At 40.3% G+C, this 21,590-nt stretch overlaps 1 protein-coding gene across 1 annotated transcript; it reads right to left on the reverse strand.

The window, feature by feature from the left end:
* Positions 1-9,392: 9,392 nt before the first annotated feature.
* Positions 9,393-18,299, reverse strand: psma6l (proteasome 20S subunit alpha 6, like). Its single transcript, XM_060942213.1, has 7 exons — positions 18,069-18,299; positions 15,394-15,488; positions 13,599-13,680; positions 13,330-13,485; positions 12,908-13,086; positions 11,984-12,078; positions 9,393-9,733 (listed from the first exon to the last, which is right to left on the reverse strand). The coding sequence occupies exons 1-7, from the start codon at positions 18,142-18,144 to the stop codon at positions 9,676-9,678; spliced, it is 741 nt and encodes a 246-aa protein (XP_060798196.1). The 5' UTR covers positions 18,145-18,299; the 3' UTR covers positions 9,393-9,675.
* Positions 18,300-21,590: the final 3,291 nt, after the last annotated feature.

Here is a 21,590-nt window from a genome sequence, read left to right on the forward strand (position 1 = left end):
CACCTAGTGATCATCTAGAAATTTCAAAGATTATCTGGAGTAGCTCTCAAGGGTCTTGATGCACTCAAGAAATTCTACATATGATCTTAAATTGCCACACCTCCACTGGATATGCAAAAGAACTGAAATGCCGAAGAGCTGCCCTGGAGATTCTGGAGATGACCTGGAGCTACCCTAGAGATTTTGGAGATGGTGTAAAGCAGCTCTAGATATTTTAAAACTGATCTATTTTCCTGAATTCCACAGATGAAACTGACATGGTTTTGAAAATATGACAGAGGTGCTGTAGTGTTTTGAGGCATCCAACTTGGATGATCCAAGAACTGGATCTGGAACTACTCTAGTGGTTCTGAAGAGGATCTGAAGCAGCTAAAAGAATTCTGGAAATTATATGGGAAATTTTCTCTTTTAACGACAGCGGAAATGATTTGAACTTACTCAGAATTCTCGATAACTCTTCTAGAGATTCTATAGGTTATAAGTATGCTTTAGATATTCTGGAGATCTACAACCCTGATTCCAAAAAAGTTGGGACAAAGTACAAATTGTAAATAAAAACGGAATGCAATGATGTGGAAGTTTCAAAATTCCATATTTTATTCAGAATAGAACATAGATGACATATCAATGCAATCATTTACAAATCTCAAAAACTGATATTGTATTCACAATAGAACATAGACAACATATCAAATGTCGAAAGTGAGACATTTTGAAATTTCATGCCAAATATTGGCTCATTTGAAATTTCATGACAGCAACACATCTCAAAAAAGTTGGGACAGGGGCAATAAGAGGCTGGAAAAGTTAAAGGTACAAAAAAGGCACAGCCGGAGGACCAAATTGCAACTCATTAGGTCAATTGGCAATAGGTCATTAACATGACTGGGTATAAAAAGAGCATCTTGGAGTGGCAGCGGCTCTCAGAAGTAAAGATGGGAAGAGGATCACCAATCCCCCTAATTCTGCGCCAACAAATAGTGGAGCAATATCAGAAAGGAGTTCGACAGTGTAAAATTGCAAAGAGTTTGAACATATCATCATCTACAGTGCATAATATCATCAAAAGATTCAGAGAATCTGGAAGAATTTCTGTGCGTAAGGGTCAAGGCCAGAAAACCATACTGGGTGCCCGTGATCTTCGGGCCCTTAGACGGCACTGCATCACATACAGGCATGCTTCTGTACTGGAAATCACAAAATGGGCTCAGGAATATTTCCAGAGAACATTATCTGTGAACACAATTCACCGTGCCATCCGCCGTTGCCAGCTAAAACTCTATAGTTCAAAGAAGATGCCGTATCTAAACATGATCCAGAAGCGCAGACATCTTCTCTGGGCCAAGGCTTATTTAAAATGGACTGTGGCAAAGTGGAAAACTGTTCTGTGGTCAGACGAATCAAAATTTGAAGTTCTTTATGGAAATCAGGGACGCCGTGTCATTCAGACTAAAGAGGAGAAGGACGACCCAAGTTGTTATCAGCGCTCAGTTCAGAAGCCTGCATCTCTGATGGTATGGGGTTGCATTAGTGTGTATGGCATGGGCAGCTTACACATCTGGAAAGACACCATCAATGCTGAAAGGTATATCCAGGTTCTAGAGCAACATATGCTCCCATCCAGACGACGTCTCTTTCAGGGAAGACCTTGCATTTTCCAACATGACAATGCCAAACCACATACTGCATCAATTACAGCATCATGGCTGCGTAGAAGAAGGGTCCGGGTACTGAACTGGCCAGCCTGCAGTCCAGATCTTTCACCCATAGAAAACATTTGGCGCATCATAAAACGGAAGATACGACAAAAAAGACCTAAGACAGTTGAGCAACTAGAATCCTACATTAGACAAGAATGGGTTAACATTCCTATCCCTAAACTTGAGCAACTTGTCTCCTCAGTCCCCAGACGTTTACAGACTGTTGTAAAGAGAAAAGGGGATGTCTCACAGTGGGAAACATGGCCTTGTCCCAACTTTTTTGAGATGTGTTGTTGTCATGAAATTTAAAATCACCTAATTTTTCTCTTTAAATGATACATTTTCTCAGTTTAAACATTTGATATGTCATCTATGTTCTATTCTGAATAAAATATGGAATTTTGAAACTTCCACATCATTGCATTCCGTTTTTATTTACAATTTGTACTTTGTCCCACCTTTTTTGGAATCGGGGTTGTACATTGTTGTGAGATGCCCAAGAGATGCTCTAGAGATTTTAGAGATTATCTGAATTTACTCTGGTGTTTCTGGAGATAATCAAGTGCTTGAGTTTGTTGAGATGGTCTAGAGATGATCTATGTAGACTTTCTTGTTCTCTAGTTTTCATTGTGTCATTCTCAGATTGCATGTTTCTATGGCCTTTCTTATCAATACAGCAGATCCAGAAGATGCTGATTTCCAACAGATACCGGTTATGGCTCTAGGCTTGGAATAGTGAATCCAGTAGAAGCTCTAGGAAATTTGTTTGGTGCAGGAAATTGTTCTGGTGTATGGTGTCTTCCATATTTCTGAAGATGTTCTGTAGATATTCTTCACATAGTCAGGTTGTGGTTTCAGAAGATTCTCCAGTAATGACCTGGTGTTGATTTGGAGTCAGAGCTGGACTCTGGAACAACTCTAAAGATTCTGGAAATACCTGGTTAATTTTATATCTGTATATAAGCATCATGTTTTTTAAATTTGGAAACTAGTGGAGAAAAGATAGCAATGGAGTGACATGGGTGAAGGTTGAGGTTAAAGACATTCTGGGTTAAGAAGTCAAGCAAGATTGCAGAAGCCAGCTCTCAAGATGAGGAATGACTGAACACAAACCTGGGTGGGTTTCTTGGAAATAAATCTTTCTCATGCTGTACAAGCCTGTGTGCTTGCGAGGTCCAAGTGACTGACTGATGATACATGTATTTTAAAATTAATAATGTGCATAAATTAGATATAATTTGAATAATCATGCATGTGATGCAAAGTGTATAACTAACTTTTAGCCAAAAATGTCACTGACATGACATGTGAAGGCAGATTTGAAGGTCACCACCAGTCAACACCTCGCTAACATAGATCTATCCTTCTCCTCCACCTCATGCACTTTCCCTCCCTCTATTTTTCCCCTGTTTTTGTTTTTTCTAATAGCTTTCCCATCTCTCTGTTTTCCCTCTCACTCCCTCCATTCCTCACTTTCAATCTTACCGTTCTTAATCCAGCGGTGACCTCAATCCTGTGATGTAATGGATCACATGACACGGAATAGAAGTGGCAAAGGAGAGAAAAACACACGCTAATCCAGACAAGTGCAGGCATTTCGTCCAATCAGAGCACTCTATCAGGGTACATCTAGTTGGGGGGTGTTGTTGAGAGGGTAGAGTTCGGAAACAACATGTTGTTAATTTTTTCAGAATTCAAGGTCAAGAGTATTTTTTCCAATGGTGTTTAGGAGAAGTGGGATTTTCTAGAATATGGGGAAATCACAATGGAGGACAATGAAGTAGAAAACGCCTGAAAGAATTCCTTTTCATATTGTGCTAAAAACAGTAAAGAATGTTATATCATAATATTATGGTATGCTAAAAGTCCAAGCGTTCCTGTTTTACTTCATCACCATTTTCAGACAAAGTGATGGTTTCCTCTCTTTAAATGAGTTGTATGTTCTGCAAGCTTATAGGACAGCATTCTTGAGGTTCTTTCAACTTCAGAATTCAAACATTTCACAAGCCATGGAAGTTTACTTAGCAGTTAATGCCAGCCAAACTTCAATTACTGACTAAATTTGTTCATAGAGAGTCTTCATCTCATCTCATTATCTCTAGCCGCTTTATCCTGTTCTACAGGGTCGCAGGCAAGCTGGAGCCTATCCCAGCTGACTACGGGCAAAAGGCGGGGTACACCCTGGACAAGTCGCCAGATCATCACAGGGCTGACACATAGACACAGACAACCATTCACACTCACACCTATGGTCAATTTAGAGTCACCAGTTAACCTAACCTGCATGTCTTTGGACTGTGGGGGAAACCGGAGCACCCGGAGGAAACCCACGCGGACACGGGAAGAACATGCAAACTCCGCACAGAAAGGCCCTCGCCGGCCACAGGGCTCGAACCCAGGACCTTCTTGCTGTAAGGCGACAGCGCTAACCACTACACCACCGTGCCGCCCTTCATAGAGAGTCTTTTCTTAGTAAATTACTAACACATCTGAGGGAAATCCTGATATGCCTGACAGCTTTGTGTTTTTTCTACTGTCTCAGTGCCTTTACAACGTGCAATGCAAAAGCACTGAATGGCTATGTGCTAGCGAGCACAACTCTTAGTTTCATTTTCAGCAAAGCAACAGCAAAGTGTTCCAGTTGCCTAGCAACATAGTTCTCTCAACTCTCAACACTATTAATTAGTGTTATTTAGTACAGTATAACCATATCAAAAATAGAAATACATTCACAAGTTTAAAAAAAAGCACCATTTCTGACAAGTTGACATTTCCAACCAACTAGCTCTTACCTATAGATAGTTTTCACTGTCGTCACGGCATTCCGGGGAACGCCCTCCAGCCGCCATCTTGTGGGGCTAACAAAACGGACCATCGCTATTACCGGCTACGTTATCTCGGACGAATTTATAAAGTTATATAGTCAGTTTTCTAAAATAAAGATCAATGTCGGCAAAATCAAGCAAACGGAAGTATATGGATACATTGGGCAACATCTCACGACAATTGTATGCAGCCAAACTGGCCTTGATTGGGGGAATTGACCCCTACGAAGTGGACAAAGATGCATTTTCAAGTGACTATGCAGGGCTGCCATCCATATCGTACCCTGATATTGTGAACTATTTCGTGAATAGTAAAAGTGCCTACACACTTGATGACCTCAAAGCATACAAGTCGCTGGAGTCATACAATTATTTTGTCTGTGGCTGGGTCCGTGAAGTCCACCATATAAAACCAAGTGACAGTCGTGTCCTAATTACAGCCAAGGTATGTAAACATTGGAATTTTAGAGCTCTCAACACTGCATATAAATATATGTGTGTGTATAATATCGAGTTGATTTAAGACAAATTTTACATCCATTAGTGGTATTACAGTACCATGTCAGTTCCAGTTAGGCATCCTCCAGAGATTGTTTACACAATGTTTTGGTTTCCAAAAACAAACTTAAACACAATTGATTGTTTATTTAAACAACTTACCACTTATAAAATGATCGGAGCAGACTTTGCTGTGTTTGGAAGGCTGATAATCCTTGCGGTTGATTCTTGCAAGCCATAGATTTCTCCTTTGTATGCTGAGTTTCTTTGTTTGCTCGCCTTCGTGCTCCTGTACAGTGGGAATTCCATAAAAGCTCCACTTGACATCATCATTTGACCTATTACGACAGCCATGAATGCAACAGGTGTGCACCACTGCTAGCTTTAAATAGCCTGCTTGGGTTCTTTTGAAGACTTTGTACTCGTGCGTTACAATGTGTGCTCAGTGACCCGTACGGTAAGCTTGACCCTCAAGATGGCCGCCACTAGGGAATCCCCAACTCTGTGATGTCATGTGAAAACTATCTATTGCTACATGATATTGTATGACAAAAAAATGTTTATGTGACAAAAATTAAATCTTACCTGAAAAATAATTCACCATTCTACTCACAATATATGACGAAATGTACTAACTTACCTCACTGATGAAAATGTCAAGATGAGTTCATTGGAGAAATTCTTTTTTCCTCTCAGCTTCAGGCACTCACTTTGCAAATGTAACGATAAAGCTTAGTGGTTAAAGAAAAATCCTGTCATAATCAGAATTTACAATGACTTTCCATTCTGATAAAAACGTTCTATCCTCTTAGGGGGAAAAATCACCTTTTGTAATGTTTGTTGATTCTGTTTTGTTAGGTAAATAGAATACTATATATACTAGTGCATCTCAAACAATTAGAATATCATGAAAAAGTTAAATATTTTCCAGCAGTTGTTTAAGAAAGTGAACATTTAATATATTCCAGACTCATTACATATAAACTAAAGCGTTTCAAGCATTTTTCTATTTTAATTTTGATAATTATGGCCTACAGCACAAAAAAATAAAAATAAAAATCTCGAAATATTAGAATATTTCATTTTGAGTTTGCGTAAAACAGCATAAATACCGTGTACCTCTCTGTCTAGTTCAGTACACACAACCACAATCATGGGGAAGCCTGCTGACTTGACAATTGTCCAGAAGATGATCATCGACACCCTCCACAAGGAGGGTAAGCCACAGAAGGTCACTGCTGAAAAGACTGGCTGGAAAAGGTGCACAAGCAACAGGAATGACTGCAGCCTTGAGAGGATTGTCAAGAAGAGTCAATTCAAGAACTTGGGAGAGCTTCACAAGGAGTGGACTGAGGTTGGTGTCAGTGTATCAAGAGCCACCACACACAGATGTCATCAGGAAAGGGGATACAAATTTCGCATTCCTAATATCAAGCTACTCCTGAACCAGAGACAATGTCAGAAGCATCTTACCTGGACTAAGGAGAGAAGGAACTGGACTGTTGCTCAGTGGGCCAAAGTCTTCTTTTCAGATGAAAGCAAATTTTGCATTTCATTTGGAAATGAAGGTCCTAGAGTCTGGAGGAAGAATAGAGAGGCACAGAGTCCAAGGTGTTTGAAGTCCCGTGTGATGTTTCTGCAGTCTGTGACAATTTGGGGTGCCATGTCATCTGCTGGTGTTGGTCCACTGTGTTTTATCAAGTCCCAAGTCTATGCAGCCATCTACCAGGAGATTTTAGAGCACTTCATGCTTCCATCTGCTGACAGACTTTATGGAGATGCTGATTTCCTTTTCCAGCAGGACTTAGCACCTGCCCACAGTGCCAAAACTACTACCAAATGGTTTGCTGACCATGATATTACTGTGCTTGATTGGCCAGCCAACTCACCTGACCTGAACCCCACAGAGAATCTATGGGATATTGTCAAGAGCAAAATGAGAAACACCCGACCCAAAAATACAGATGAGCTGAAGGTCACTATCAAAGCAACCTGGGCTTCAATAACACCTCAGCAGTGCCACAGACTGATCGCCTCCATGCCACGCAACACTGATGCAGTAATTCATGGTAAAGGAGTTCCAACCGAGTACTGAGTATATAAATGAACATACTTTTCAGAAGTTGGACATTTCTGTATTGTAAATCATTTTTTGATTGATCTTAGGAAATATTCTAATAATTTGAGATACTGGATTTCTGATTTTCATGGGCTATAAGCCATAATCATCAAAATTAAAACAAAAAAAGGCTTGAAATATTTCACCTCGTTTCTGTTTGTTTCCGACCTTGACTTTTGTGTACGCTCTGATATTACATTCGCACATCGATCAACCCTTGCCTGACTTTGATTACAACTTCCGTATAACGATTTGGATTTTGCTGCCAGTTTGCAAAGCACCCGCTCTCCTCTGCGCATGCATCAGTAAGTGCCTGCACTCTGACAGTAGGACTCAATTAAATGTCAAAGTTTTTGACATTCTTTGGTTGGTTTATGACTTAATGTATTAAATTATAATCATTTCTTTAATAACATATGATTTATTTATGCATTACTCTGTCAAGCCATATTAATTACTTTTATGTGTGATAAGTGCTTTACAAATAACCTTTGCACTTATGAAAATTTAAGGACATCTATTAAAGGAATGCTTTATAAATGGGGACTTTAGGTTTATGATAATATCTATGACTATCCAACAAAATTCTTATTTATTTTACATTTATTGCTAAACTGATTTGTTTACAGCGGCACGGTGGTGTAGTGGTTAGCGCTGTCGCCTCACAGCAAGAAGGTCCGGGTTCGAGCCCCGGGGCCGGCGAGGGCCTTTCTGTGTGGAGTTTGCATGTTCTCCCCGTGTCCACATGGGTTTCCTCCGGGTGCTCCGGTTTCCCCCACAGTCCAAAGACATGCAGGTTAGGTTAACTGGTGACTCTAAGTTGACCATAGGTGTGAATGTGAGTGTGAATGGTTGTCTGTGTCTATGTGTCAGCCCTGTGATGACCTGGCGACTTGTCCAGGGTGTACCCCGCCTTTTGCCCGTAGTCAGCTGGGATAGGCTCCAGCTTGCCTGCGACCCTGTAGAACAGGATAAAGCGGCTAGAGATAATGAGATGAGATGAGATTTGTTTACAAAGAATGTAAAATAGAAAAATGAAGATTATTAGTACAATGGTTTGTGTAAAAACTATTTTTCTTTCCAGGGATCATCTGAATGTCTCCATAATACAGTGTCATGTTCTCCAGTTATTATGAGGACCCTGTCATATGAGGACCCTGTCATTTGGTCCTCACAAAAACTAAACACATGCTCTCTCTCTCACACACTCACAGAAATTGAAATGACCACACACGCACACCAAGCAGCAAGTGTTTGATGATGAGGGGTGTCCTCACAAAGCCTTTGTCCCTGACTGGTACCATTGTGTGTGTATGTGTGTTGGGGCATGACTGCAGAGCTGCAGGTTGAGCTCGTGGCTGAACAAGGTTAATCCCTCTGTGCACTATGCTGTACTAATCACCGGGCCTCACTAATCTCTCTCTTTCTCCCTCTCTCTCTCACACACACACACTTACTTTCTAGCTTGTCTCTCATCTTTCCCTGTCTGTCTGTCTTTAAAAGAAATGTAGTAAAGCAGATTTAAATGAAATTGTCATATTTGTCTCACACACACACAATGTATGTGGCAGAGCTTTTAGCATCCTGTTCCAACCCCCCTTCTAGACATCTGCCCTCTTTTCTACCCTCTTCCTCTCTCACTCTCAGATTAATCTGCATTCTGTTGGTCAGCATTTTGCAAAAGCAGACAGACGGCTTGCCAGTAATCCTGCTGCCTACGAAAGCACACATAAAACACACACACACACACACACACCTTGGAGAAGGTGAACTTGCACAAGGACCCGCATACACACGTGTATATCTAAACACCATACACAAATGCTGTCATATAATACATTACATACATCCACATAGCAGCAAATATGGAAGTTTCAGCAATGTACCAACTAAATACTAACTATAACAGCTTTGTGTTGTATTGCAATCACCACAGCTGTCACAAAATTAAAAATAAAAATCACAGATCATCTGCATATGCTTCAGAAACCCACTCTGAGAACCACTATCAACCTGATTCAATAGAATTGTTGTCATTGTAACCAAAATCCATGATGCCAACATGGTCAGGAGGCATCAGTTAATTTGGGAAGTGCCCCTGATCTGACACACCCATTTTCACTTCATGAAGTGTTACAGAAAAAGCAGATGAGTTGAAGTAAAATGTGCAGTTCTCCTATTTTTCTATGCATTTGGTGCCATCTGTTGGTCGGACGAAGAACTGCACACTCAGGCATTAAAAACAGAACATTTTTGCTGGTGGATGTTTTTTATTTCAGTGATGTGCTATAAGTTAAAACGGTGTGTTTAATAAAAAATATATATACCTATAGAGATATGTATGTCATCAATAGCATCAAATTCCTCTCACTGAAGATTTTTTATCTCATCTGGGACTCAGCAAAACTGCAACATGGTGTGTGTTTCTCATGAGACATTATTATTATTAGGGAAAAAACAGCTGTACTGAAACATAACAGCAGGTTCAACATGGTGACCCCACCCGTGATGGGTGTGGTTGATAAAGGCACGCCTACTCCCTTTCTGCTATTGCCATCAGGTGAGTCTCGATCTCCTCCTCACTTAGAGTTCTGTGAGAGAGAGAGAGAGAGAGAGAGAAATTCTGACACATTTTCTAATGTACAAGTTGTTAAGCAACTGGTTTAAAAGCCAGGAGAAATAAAGAAAGAAAGATTTGCTGAAGAAGTTAAAGGAAAAGAAATATTGAGACTCCAAAGAATATAAGCGATAGATAGATAGATAGATAGATAGATAGATAGATAGATAGATAGATAGATAGATAGATAGATAGATAGATAGATAGATAGGTGCTTGAAAGTTTGTGAACCCTTTAGAATTTTCTCTATTTCTGCATAAATATGACCTAAAACATCATCAGATTTTCACACAAGTCCTAAAAGTAGATAAAGAGAACCCAGTTAAACAAATGAGACAAAAATATTATACTTGGTCATTTATTTATTGAGGAAAATGATCCAATATTACATACTTGTGAGTGGCAAAAGTATATGAACCTCTAGGATTAGCAGTAGATTTGAAGGTGAAATTAGAGTCAGGTGTTTTCAATCAATGGGATGACAATCAGGTGTGAGTGGGCACCCTGTTTTATTTAAAGAACAGGGATCTATCAAAGTCTGATCTTCACAACACATGTTTGTGGAAGTGTATCATGGCACGAACAAAGGAGATTTCTGAGGACCTCAGAAAAAGAGTTGTTGATGCTCATCAGGCTGGAAAAGGTTACAAAACCATCTCTAAAGAGTTTGGACTCCACCAATCCACAGTCAGACAGATTGTGCACAAATGGAGGAAATTCAAGACCATTGTTACCCTCCCCAGGAGTGGTCGACCAACAAAGATCACTCCAAGAGCAAGGCGTGTAATAGTCAGCGAGGTCACAAAGGACCCCAGGGTAACTTCTAAGCAACTGAAGGCCTCTCTCACATTGGCTAATGTTCATGAATCCACCATCAGGAGAACACTGAACAACAATGGTGTGCATGGCAGGGTTGCAAGGAGAAAGCCACTGCTCTCCAAAAAGAACATTGCTGCTCGTCTGCAGTTTGCTAAAGATCACGTGGACAAGCAGAGAAGGCTATTGGAAAAATGTTTTGTGGACGGATGAGACCAAGATAGAACTTTTTGGTTTAAATGAGAAGCGTTATGTTTGGAGAAAGGAAAGCACTGCATTCCAGCATAAGAACCTTATCCCATCTGTGAAACATGGTGGTGGTAGTATCATGGTTTGGGCCTGTTTTGCTGCATCTGGGCCAGGACGACTTGCCATCATTGATGGAACAATGAATTCTGAATTATACCCGCGAATTCTAAAGGAAAACGTCAGAACATCTGTCCATGAACTGAATCTCAAGAGAAGGTGGGTCATGCAGCAAGACAACGACCCTAAGCACACAAGTCGTTCTACCAAAGAATGGTTGAAGAAGAATAAAGTTAATGTTTTGGAATGGCCAAGTCAAAGTCCTGACCTTAATCCAATGGAAATGTTGTGGAAGGACCTGAAGCGAGCAGTTCATGTGAGGAAACCCACCAACATCCCAGAGTTGAAGCTGTTCTGTACGGAGGAACGGGCTAAAATTCCTCCAAGCCGGTGTGCAGGACTGATCAACAGTTACCGCAAACGTTTAGTTGCAGTTATTGCTGCACAAGGGGGTCACACCAGATACTGAAAGCAAAGGGTCACATACTTTTGCCACTCACAGATATGTAATATTGGATGATTTTCCTCAATAAATAAATGACCGAGTATAATATTTTTGTCTCATTTGTTTAACTGGGTTCTCTTTATCTACTTTTAGGACTTGTGTGAAAATCTGATGATGTTTTAGGTCATATTTATGCAGAAATATAGAAAATTCTAAAGGGTTCACAAACTTTCAAGCACCACTATAGATAGATAGATAGATAGATAGATAGATAGATAGATAGATAGATAGATAGATAGATTTGTTGAGTAAGTTAAAAAAGGAAGTACTGAGACTCCAAAGAATGCAGCAGAAAGAAAGAAAGAAAGAAAGAAAGAAAGAAAGAAAGAAAGAAAGAAAGAAAGAAAGAAAGAAAGAAAGAAAGGTAAAATGTGATGGAGAAGGGGAGAGTGGGAAAGAAAGATGGAAAGAGAATGGAAGAGTGAAGGGAAGAAATGTATACACTGGGATAAAAATGTTCAGGAAGAAGAGAGAGGAAGGATAGAGGGATAGAGGGGCTTCGCTCATCACAGGAAAGTGAGATGAATTACAGTAATAATGAACTTGATTGACAGTTCTTCATACTCAGTGCAGAAACATTACATTTTTGCTTCATACCTGAATTTGGGCTTGTCTTTACTAACCACGCCCACCTCCAGTTCAGTGGCCTTAAAGTCCATGGATAACACCGATGAGAGGCAGGAGATCGCCAACTAGAGGACAGGAGGAGAACAACACTCAAAGACACGCCAAGGATGTGCTCTAACACTGTTTTTAGTCACAGGTTGATTCGACATCATTGTAAACTCCAGAGTGTGATTTATCCAGCTTTAACCAACAAATCAGAAGTCAGTGAGCTGATCTGGCTCTGTATGGAAGTTTTTGTGTTCAAAAGAATCTTGTGTATTTGTGGTTGCAATGTGAGCAGGCAACACATTTGCCATTCATCCAGGTGAAGTCATAAGAAGAGTGCTGCTAGGCAACATGCTAGTAGGCTAGCTAAAGACTGAGGGTAGTGAATCAACACGTAGCCATAACGTCCTGAGAGGCCTTGGTGCAGTTCATGTGGAAATGATATCCGGTGACGTGTCATGCTTGTGGCAGATCAGCAAACTGAATGGACGAACACACTACGCGACTTGCTATTAACAAGTTGTGCCCAAGATACAGACTATGAGACTACTTTTTTCTATGTAGCCTTGAAGAGTGCCAACCTTTTTTCTGTAGTCATGGAAATTGTTCTAAAATTTTAAGAGCACCACCTGCAGTATTGGCGCACTTGTATGTCTAGTTCAGTGGTTTGCGCAGCTCTCACAGATATCATCTCCGTGTGACGTACACTCAGGCCTTTCCATAGACAATGCATGTAATGGTGCAGTAACAATGAAATCAAGAAAAAAACAGTTAGGCATATCGACATTTTTTTCAGATGTTTGTTTGTGTTTTACTTTCAAAAATGACTGAAAATATGCCAGAATTACACTTAGCATCACGTGCTAACCAAATGTCCTTATATTCTGCCATACAGGAAAACCGATCTACCTGTACTGTCCTGTCGAAAGTAAGCTCTGGTTTTTTCTTTATTTTTTTCTCCAGGTAGCTGTTGGCCTCTGTCTGTTTGGCTCCGACAGCCGTGGCGTGAAAACCACAGAAATATCCGGCCGGGTCGCACTTATACAGGACGGGGCCGTGCTGAGGATCCACAGCTATCAGCATCATACCTGACGCAGGTCAAGACAGGTTTTGTGATTATGTGCATGAAATAAAAAGGACTTAATGATAAACTATATTAGTCTCATAGGCAGTTGGCCTTGAAATAATCTAATGCCATACATAGACTCATAATTAACTCCAGTTAATTCAGTTCCAAGTTGTGACGCTTCAAAATGTTTAAGGGGTCAATACTTATGCACTGTAGGACAGAGAAATAAGCAGGAACTAGTCAAGAATGAACAGGAACTCACAGCAGCCCAGAGGCCTCATTTCAGCGTTTTGTGTGTAAACCTGCGAGATATCAGCGATGCGTCGACACAACATGTCCGCCGTGATGTCATAGCCGAACTTATACTTCCACTCAGCAGCCTCCACGCGGGCACGGTGCACCTGAGAGCGGCTGTCGGCTACAGAACACAACACGACAACAGTCAAACAGTCTGTGTGTGTGTGTGTGTGTGTGTGTGTGTGTGTGTGTGTGTGTGTGTGTGTGTGTAAGAAGACAAAATGAGAGCCTCACCATAATGTCCAGTCATCACACACCCAATGCGCGGCGTGAGGCGGAACATGTTTGTAATCGTAGAAGCGTCCAGAAGCTTATCCTGCGTGTGAGAGGAGGCAGAATAACCGATAACACACACACACACACAAAATAACTGTCTTGCAAAATGTAATGCAATAACTTTCTGCTTTCTCTCTTTCTCTCTTCATTTCTGTGGAAACTTAATACCTCGCTTGAACACTGAAATCCAAATGAACCCACAGACATCTTATCTTTCTTCCTCCAAATGTTAGTGGATGAAGTTTGCTTAATATCTCTTTAACATTTTTTAAAAAATCAGTTTATCTCAATATAAACTATCTTGATGGAAATGCAGCCCTGAATGCTTGGTGGCAGGTGTGTGTGCTCAGGTGAGATTAGAAATAAGGGATTGATGAATTAGGACATCAGGTTTTAACTTGAAATAGAAGATCATAGTAAACTTTACCCCATTAACTCATCCTGCCTTTCTTGCTAATTTAGACCGTCATTTATCAATCTTTTTTTTTTTTTGTAAAATTGTCAAAATTTTCATGGACAAACTGAATGAAAAATTCAGACCAGGTTTACAAAAGTCGCTGATTGTCTTCAGAATCATGTGCGTATGTTAATAAATAGAGACTAAACGGTGAAAGAGAGCCTCCTCAATGTAGAGTGCACTAAATTATCTGATAATTCAGCTACTGACAGCTATCATAGATACATAACCACTCTTGTCTCTGTTTTCTGATTAAACTGCTGTCCGTAAGATTTGATGGATTTGTTTTGGATCATTTTCTAAGCTGTTAATATAAAATGGCTCAATTTCACAAATATAATCCATATATCAAATTGCAGTAACTCACTAACTATTATACGATTTGAATTGAATCATGTTAGTGAATGTCCTTATATGTAAATCTATGCTAAATCAGGAGCCCTTATGGGATACGAACAATTTGACGAACTTTCCACGAATGCTACATTTTCTGAGTTAAAGGGTATATTCTGGACCAGTTTCGGGTTTTTTTATATGAAAGTACGTCCCTTTACACACTCATCCAGAAGGGTAATTTTGCACAAGGCCATCTGTCTACAGCAGAAAAAAAATAAAATAAAAAAACGCGTCTGGAAAAATCCCAAGGGAGTCTGGAGCCAGATTCGTGACGTCACCTGCGGAAGCGCCAGCAGGCTGCGCGAGCTTTGCACGGTTTCAGTCCACAGCCTGTGTAGACCAAGCGCTCCCATTTCTCTCTCATTGTCCGGTCTTTTGGGAAACGATGAGTCCTAATCCCATCATGATTGGTGTTGCTACACCCTCCTACGATACATCTGTTAACCATTTTAATAATTACGCGATAACATTGAAGAAATTTGCAGAAAACCACCAGGTCGTTTTCTCATAAACAAACCAGCGCTGACATAGGATTCAGAAAGAGGTGTCCTGCATGCGACGTCACGAAAACCAATGTTTGCCGGGAAATCCAAATGCCAAGTTTTTTCAGAGGCGGACCAATTCGCCTCAAATGGCTTGATTTCAACTGAATTTTTCTGGTATTGAGCAAGGTAAAAAAATTGCAGAGAATGCAAAATGTGACAGATATTTGACCAAAGTTGAATATAAAATAGGAGAATTACATTGATCTTGCTCCTGAATTTACCCATGATATGCACTTTAACCTTCCTGTGAATGTTTTACAAATAAATTAACTCGTATCTAGCTTGATACTCAAGGGACAATATCTGAATAAATGAGAAGTACGACACTTCGGGGTTTAGTTGTAACGAGACCTACCGGAACTTTCTTCTGTGTGACAACGATGGCGCATTCTTGTCCTCTGATGCCCACCGAGGTCAATCCGCTCTGACTGATAGCCTTAAAGGCGTACTCTGAAAAAACAGACACACAATGCAAAATAACGTGATGTCAAGATACAACCCCGATTCCAAAAAAGTTGGGACAAAGTACAAATTGTAAATAAAAACGGAATGCAATGATGTGGAAGTTTCAAAATTCCATATTTTATTCAGAATAGAACATAGATGACATATCAAATGTTTAAACTGAGAAAATGTATCATTTAAAGAGAAAAATTAGGTGATTTTAAATTTCATGACAACAACACATCTCAAAAAAGTTGGGACAAGGCCATGTTTACCACTGTGAGACATCCCCTTTTCTCTTTACAACAGTCTGTAAACATCTGGGGACTGAGGAGACAAGTTGCTCAAGTTTAGGGATAGGAATGTTAACCCATTCTTGTCTAATGTAGGATTCTAGTTGCTCAACTGTCTTAGGTCTTTTTTTGTCATATCTTCCGTTTTATGATGCGCCAAATGTTTTCTATGGGTGAAAGATCTGGACTGCAGGCTGGCCAGTTCAGTACCCGGACCCTTCTTCTACGCAGCCATGATGCTGTAATTGATGCAGTATGTGGTTTGGCATTGTCATGCTGGAAAATGCAAGGTCTTCCCTGAAAGAGACGTCATCTGGATGGGAGCATATGTTGCTCTAGAACCTGGATATACCTTTCAGCATTGATGGCGTCTTTCCAGATGTGTAAGCTGCCCATGCCACACGCACTAATGTAACCCCATACCATCAGAGATGTAGGCTTCTGAACTGAGCGCTGATAACAACTTGGGTAGTCCTTCTCCTCTTTAGTCCGAATGACACGGCGTCCCTGGTTTCCATAAAGAACTTCAAATTTTGATTCGTCTGACCACAGAACAGTTTTCCACTTTGCCACAGTCCGTTTTAAATGAGCCTTGGCCCAGAGAAGACGTCTGCGCTTCTGGATCATGTTTAGATATGGCTTCTTCTTTGAACTATAGAGTTTTAGCTGGCAACGATGGATGGCACGGTGAATTGTGTTCACAGATAATGTTCTCTGGAAATATTCCTGAGCCCATTTTGTGATTTCCAATACAGAAGCATGCCTGTATGTGATGCAGTGCCGTCTAAGGGCCCGAAGATCACGGGCACCCAGTATGGTTTCCCGGCCTTGACCCTTACGCACAGAGATTCTTCCAGATTCTCTGAATCTTTTGATGATATTATGCACTGTTGATGATGATATGTTTGAACTCTTTGCAATTTTACACTGTCGAACTCCTTTCTGATATTGCTCCACTATTTGTCGGAGCAGAATTAGGGGGATTGGTGATCCTCTTCCCATCTTTACTTCTGAGAGCCGCTGCCACAATGACCTATTGCCAATTGACCTAATGAGTTGCAATTTGGTCCTCCAGCTGTTCCTTTTTTGTACCTTTAACTTTTCCAGCCTCTTATTGCCCCTGTCCCAACTTTTTTGAGATGTGTTGCTGTCATGAAATTTCAAAATGTCTCACTTTCGACATTTGATACATTGTCTATGTTCTATTGTGAATACAATAGCAGTTTTTGAGATTTGTAAATTATTGCATTCCGTGTTTATTTACAATTTGTACTTTGTCCCAACTTTTTTGGAATCGGGGTAATTCTCTCAGCAGACTGGACATAAAGTGTATGCTACGTACTGTACGTAGGACGACGCAGAAAAAAGATGTGACGCCGTCTATGAGGGAATCTTTTCCCAACAATGCTAACAATTTTTTTTTCTTCAGATTCACTAAATTATTTAACTTATCCAGCTAGTTTGTTTATGCTAATATTTCAATTGTTAGCAAAACTAGCTAAAGTCAACTGGGGGGAGGGGGAAGGGTACTAGCTATACTGTACTTTTTTTGCTTGTTCCTTAACTTTTGTACCCTTTCAAAGATTCACATGGAAATGTGAATTTAGTGAACGTTAAAAAAAAAAGCTCAACCAATGAATGAAAATATGAATAAATACAAACCAAACACAATTCATTTGCTAGCTGAAGTGTCTTTTGGTTTGCTCTGTAAATAATGCTAAGCTAACGTTTTGTTAAATTATAACTCGCTAAGCTCATCTTGCCAGCCAAACAAAGTCACAAATGAGTTATTTCTGTGACAAGATTTGTGTTGCTTGTTGTTCATAAAACTAAATGATTGTATGACATGCTCATTTTAATAGGTCGTGTTAGAAGGCTAAGCTAACACTGAAAGTGTTAGCCTCTCACCAGCTAAGCTAGGCTAGCTAACCTGACGATGGCATGACAGTCCAAACCTGGACTAGACCTGTGGCACATAAAGTGCACTGGACAGGGCGGAAGAGACATTATTTTATTTAAAAAGTCAAATTAAATTTTAAAATAAATACATTTTTACAAGTGGGTCCGGACTCCCTAGTTGTGTAGTGCATTTATAAATGGACTAAAAGAGCAACAGGTTTGTGTTGAACCTGCCGAATACCAAACAGGACAGGATTTACAGCCTAAAAAATAAGCTTTACACGCATATGATGCTTGCTATAATAATAATAATAATAATAATAATAATAATAATAATATGAAGCATGTTGAGATCGCATTGTGCAGCCCATCAGCCCTGTGTTAGAGATCTCACCGACTTGATACAGGCGCCCTTCAGGAGAGAAGATGGTGATATGGCGGTCAAAGCCAGCGTTTGAACCCCGAGACATTGCGGATAAATGTTAAAAATACAGATTATTCTACACAGTTTAGAGTTTAAACATTGGCAAGAGAGATTCCTGAACTCTTGTGTGCCCAAAGCCGCTTTCCGCTGTGTGTCTGTGTGTGCTTTTTTTTTTTTTATTTTACTTTCACTTTCTTTTTAAACGCCGTTGCCGACAGGAGTGTGAGTGAGCGTGAGTGTTTCTCATACTTCCGTACTAGACAGTAGGCCAAAATAGTAGCCATGTCTCTACCTCACATATGGCCTGCGCCTACTACTGAGTAGGGTAGTATGCAGTGTTGAATTGTTCTCATATGAAATATAAGGAAGTCAAGAACTGTTACAAGGAAGTGTGGATATTAAAGTAACATTCAGCTCTACTGCCCAGTGTCAAAATCATCATCAGTAATAAATCATGAATTTAACAATATAATTAGTACGATACAATCAGCGGCGGCACGGTGGTGTCACGGTGTCGCCTCACAGCAAGAAGGTCCTGGGTTCGAGCCCCGGGGCCGGCAAGGGCCTTTCTGTGTGGAGTTTGCATGTTCTCCCCGTGTCCGTGTGGGTTTCCTCCGGGTGCTCCGGTTTCCCCCACAGTCCAAAGACATGCAGGTTAGGTTAACTGGTGACTCTAAATTGATCGTAGGTGTGAATGTGAGTGTGAATGGTTGTCTGTGTCTATGTGTCAGCCCTGTGATGACCTGGTGACTTGTCCAGGGTGTACCCCGCCTTTCGCCCGTAGTCAGCTGGGATAGGCTCCAGCTTGCCTGCGACCCTGTAGAAGGATAAAGCGGCTAGAGATAATGAGATGAGATGAGATACAATCAGCTTTATTTTACATGCAAATTACAAAATAGCCTATATGACGTCATGAAGTCGGGCAAGTGACATAAAATTGGTCATTTGGGTTATAGGAAGCCTTTATTCAGATAGATAGATAGATAGATAAATAGGGCGGCACGGTGGTGTAGTGGTTAGCGCTGTCGCCTCACAGAAAGAAGGTTCCGGGTTCAAGCGGCGAGGGCCTTTCTGTGTGGAGTTTGCATGTTCTCCCCGTGTCCGCGTGGGTTTCCTCCGGGTGCTCCGGTTTCCCCCACAGTCCAAAGACATGCAGGTTAGGTTAACTGGTGACTCTAAATTGACCGTAGGTGTGAATGGTTGTGTGTCAGCCCTGTGATGACCTGGCGACTTGTCCAGGGTGTACCCCACCTCTCACCCATAGTCAGCTGGGATAGGCTCCAGCTTGCCTGTGACCCTGTAGGACAGGATAAGCGGCCACAGATAATGGATGGATATATATAGATAGATAGATAGATAGATAGATAGATAGATAGAGAGAGAGAGAGAGAGAGAGAGAGAGAGAGAGAGAGAGAGAGAGGATGGCACGGTGGTGTAGTGGTTAGCACTGTCCAGGTTAGGTTAACTGGTGACTCTAAATTGACCGTAGGTGTGAATGGTTGTGTGTCAGCCCTGTGATGACCTGGCGACTTGTCCAGGGTGTACCCCACCTCTCACCCATAGTCAGCTGGGATAGGCTCCAGCTTGCCTGCGACCCTGTAGGACAGGATAAGTGGCCACAGATAATGGGTGGATGGATGGATATATATATATAGAGAGAGAGAGAGAGCGGCACGGTGGTGTAGTGGTTAGCACTGTCGCCTCACAGCAAGAAGGTTCTGGGTTCGAGCCCAGCAGCCGGTGAGTTTGCATGTCCTCCCTGTGTCTGCATGGGTTTCCCCCACAGTCCAAAGACATGCAGGTTAGGTTAACTGGTGACTCTAAATTGACCGTAGGTGTGAATGGTTATTTGTCTCTATGTGTCAGCCCTGTAATAACCTGCCAACTTGTCCAGGGTGTACCCTGCCTCTCACCCATAGGCTCCAGCTTGCCTGCAACCCTGTAGAATAGGATAAGCAACTACAGATAATGGAGATATATATATATATATATATATATATATATCAGAATACAATAGGTCACTACAAAAGTGATAAAGAATCTAAATAGAGTGACAGTTACAATTATCGACACCTTAATGATCTTTTGGCTGTTGCAAAAGTAGAAAAGCCTTTCAATACATAAACTGTGCATGAATACTCACTCAAACTTTCACTTGAAAAAAAATGAGTTGATTCCCGATTACTTAGCGTATCAGATCACGTGACACCGTTCCACAGTTATCGACACCATTCCACAATTATCAACATCCAGATGGTTATTTATTAAAAAAAATAATCAGTATGTGGTATTAAGTTAAAAAAACATAGTTTGTATTTAAAATTTGTTTTATATAGATTTATATTTAGTATAAAATATCTTTTATTTAAATATATGGATGTCGGTGTTTATGTAAATGAGGAAGCAATTCTCATGTTTGTAAACAAATGAACTGATAATGTTTAACGTGCGTCAGAAAATCTTTCTGTTCCACTTTCTAAGTATTTTCGTAGATCACCTTTTGTTCATCATTCATTGTTGTTTGTATTAATTTCTAGTTGTGTAGTTTACCAATAAATGTCAATAGGGAATTGACATTGTAACCACATGAAAATACAGGTCAAAGATCGCATGTCACTCCTTGAGCCAAAATATAAAATGTCTACTGATATTGTAATATGTGGTCGATATTTACAACAAACTGCAAAAAAAAAAATTCTGAATGGAATAGAAAAATCTGAATATTTCAAGCATGTAATTTTTATATGCTTGGAATTGAATTCTGGTCTAATTCTATTTATTGCAATTGGACTCCAAATACTCTCTAAACATTCCATTCTGTAATGAATCAGAAAAAAAATTGTCAAAGATCCCAGTACTTTTATTTTTTTAAAGTTCTTTATCTACTTCAACAATGTTACACACAGATCGATCCATAACAGTTGTAAATGTCCCTTTATTCCACAGGGTGTCAATAATGGTGGACACCGGTGAAAGTGATCACTATTATCGACACCTCACGTGACTTCTCAAACGCACGTTTAAATACAAAATGGTGACTGTCAAATGAAAGCATAAGAAACAAAGTAGGTTTCGACAAGAAGATCATGAAATATCTGTGAATTTGATGAGTAAAAGCATGTCCATGATCTTTCCACCTTGCTTACCTGCGATGATAATGTCTGGATTTTGCTCAAATTGCTGATTGTGATTAAAAAAAATCCATCTCAGATAACGAGTTGTGTCATCAGACGACAAGATCAAAGGGCGAGGCAGGTCTTCCGATTGATTAATTAACCAATAATAACTGTTGGACCTGAAACTCACCTTTTAAATAAATTGTTTTTATTGGTAAATCTGAAAAGGTGTCAATAATTGTAGCCACTGCTCTAGTTTTATAATCACTGCATTATGAATAGTAGAATAAGAAACCATTATTTGTCACATGCACACTCAAGCACAGTGAGATTCATCCTCTGCATTTAACCCATCTGAAGCAGTGAACACACACAC

Source organism: Neoarius graeffei, chromosome 16 (assembly GCF_027579695.1).
Source record: "Neoarius graeffei isolate fNeoGra1 chromosome 16, fNeoGra1.pri, whole genome shotgun sequence".
NCBI classification, from domain to species: Eukaryota; Metazoa; Chordata; class Actinopteri; order Siluriformes; family Ariidae; genus Neoarius; species Neoarius graeffei.

What these genes read in the sequence shown, in the direction of transcription:
- psma6l (XM_060942213.1), bottom strand. Translation starts at nt 18,144, where the DNA reads ATGTCTCGGGGTTCAAACGCTGGCTTTGACCGCCATATCACCATCTTC. An exon ending in CTTTCGACAGGACAGTACAG is followed by an intron (nt 12,079 to 12,907) that starts GTAGATCGGTTT and finishes CCTGTCCTCTAG; the next exon opens with TTGGCGATCTCCTGCCTCTC. An exon ending in AAAGACAAGCCCAAATTCAG is followed by an intron (nt 9,734 to 11,983) that starts GTATGAAGCAAA and finishes TCTCTCTCACAG; the next exon opens with AACTCTAAGTGAGGAGGAGA.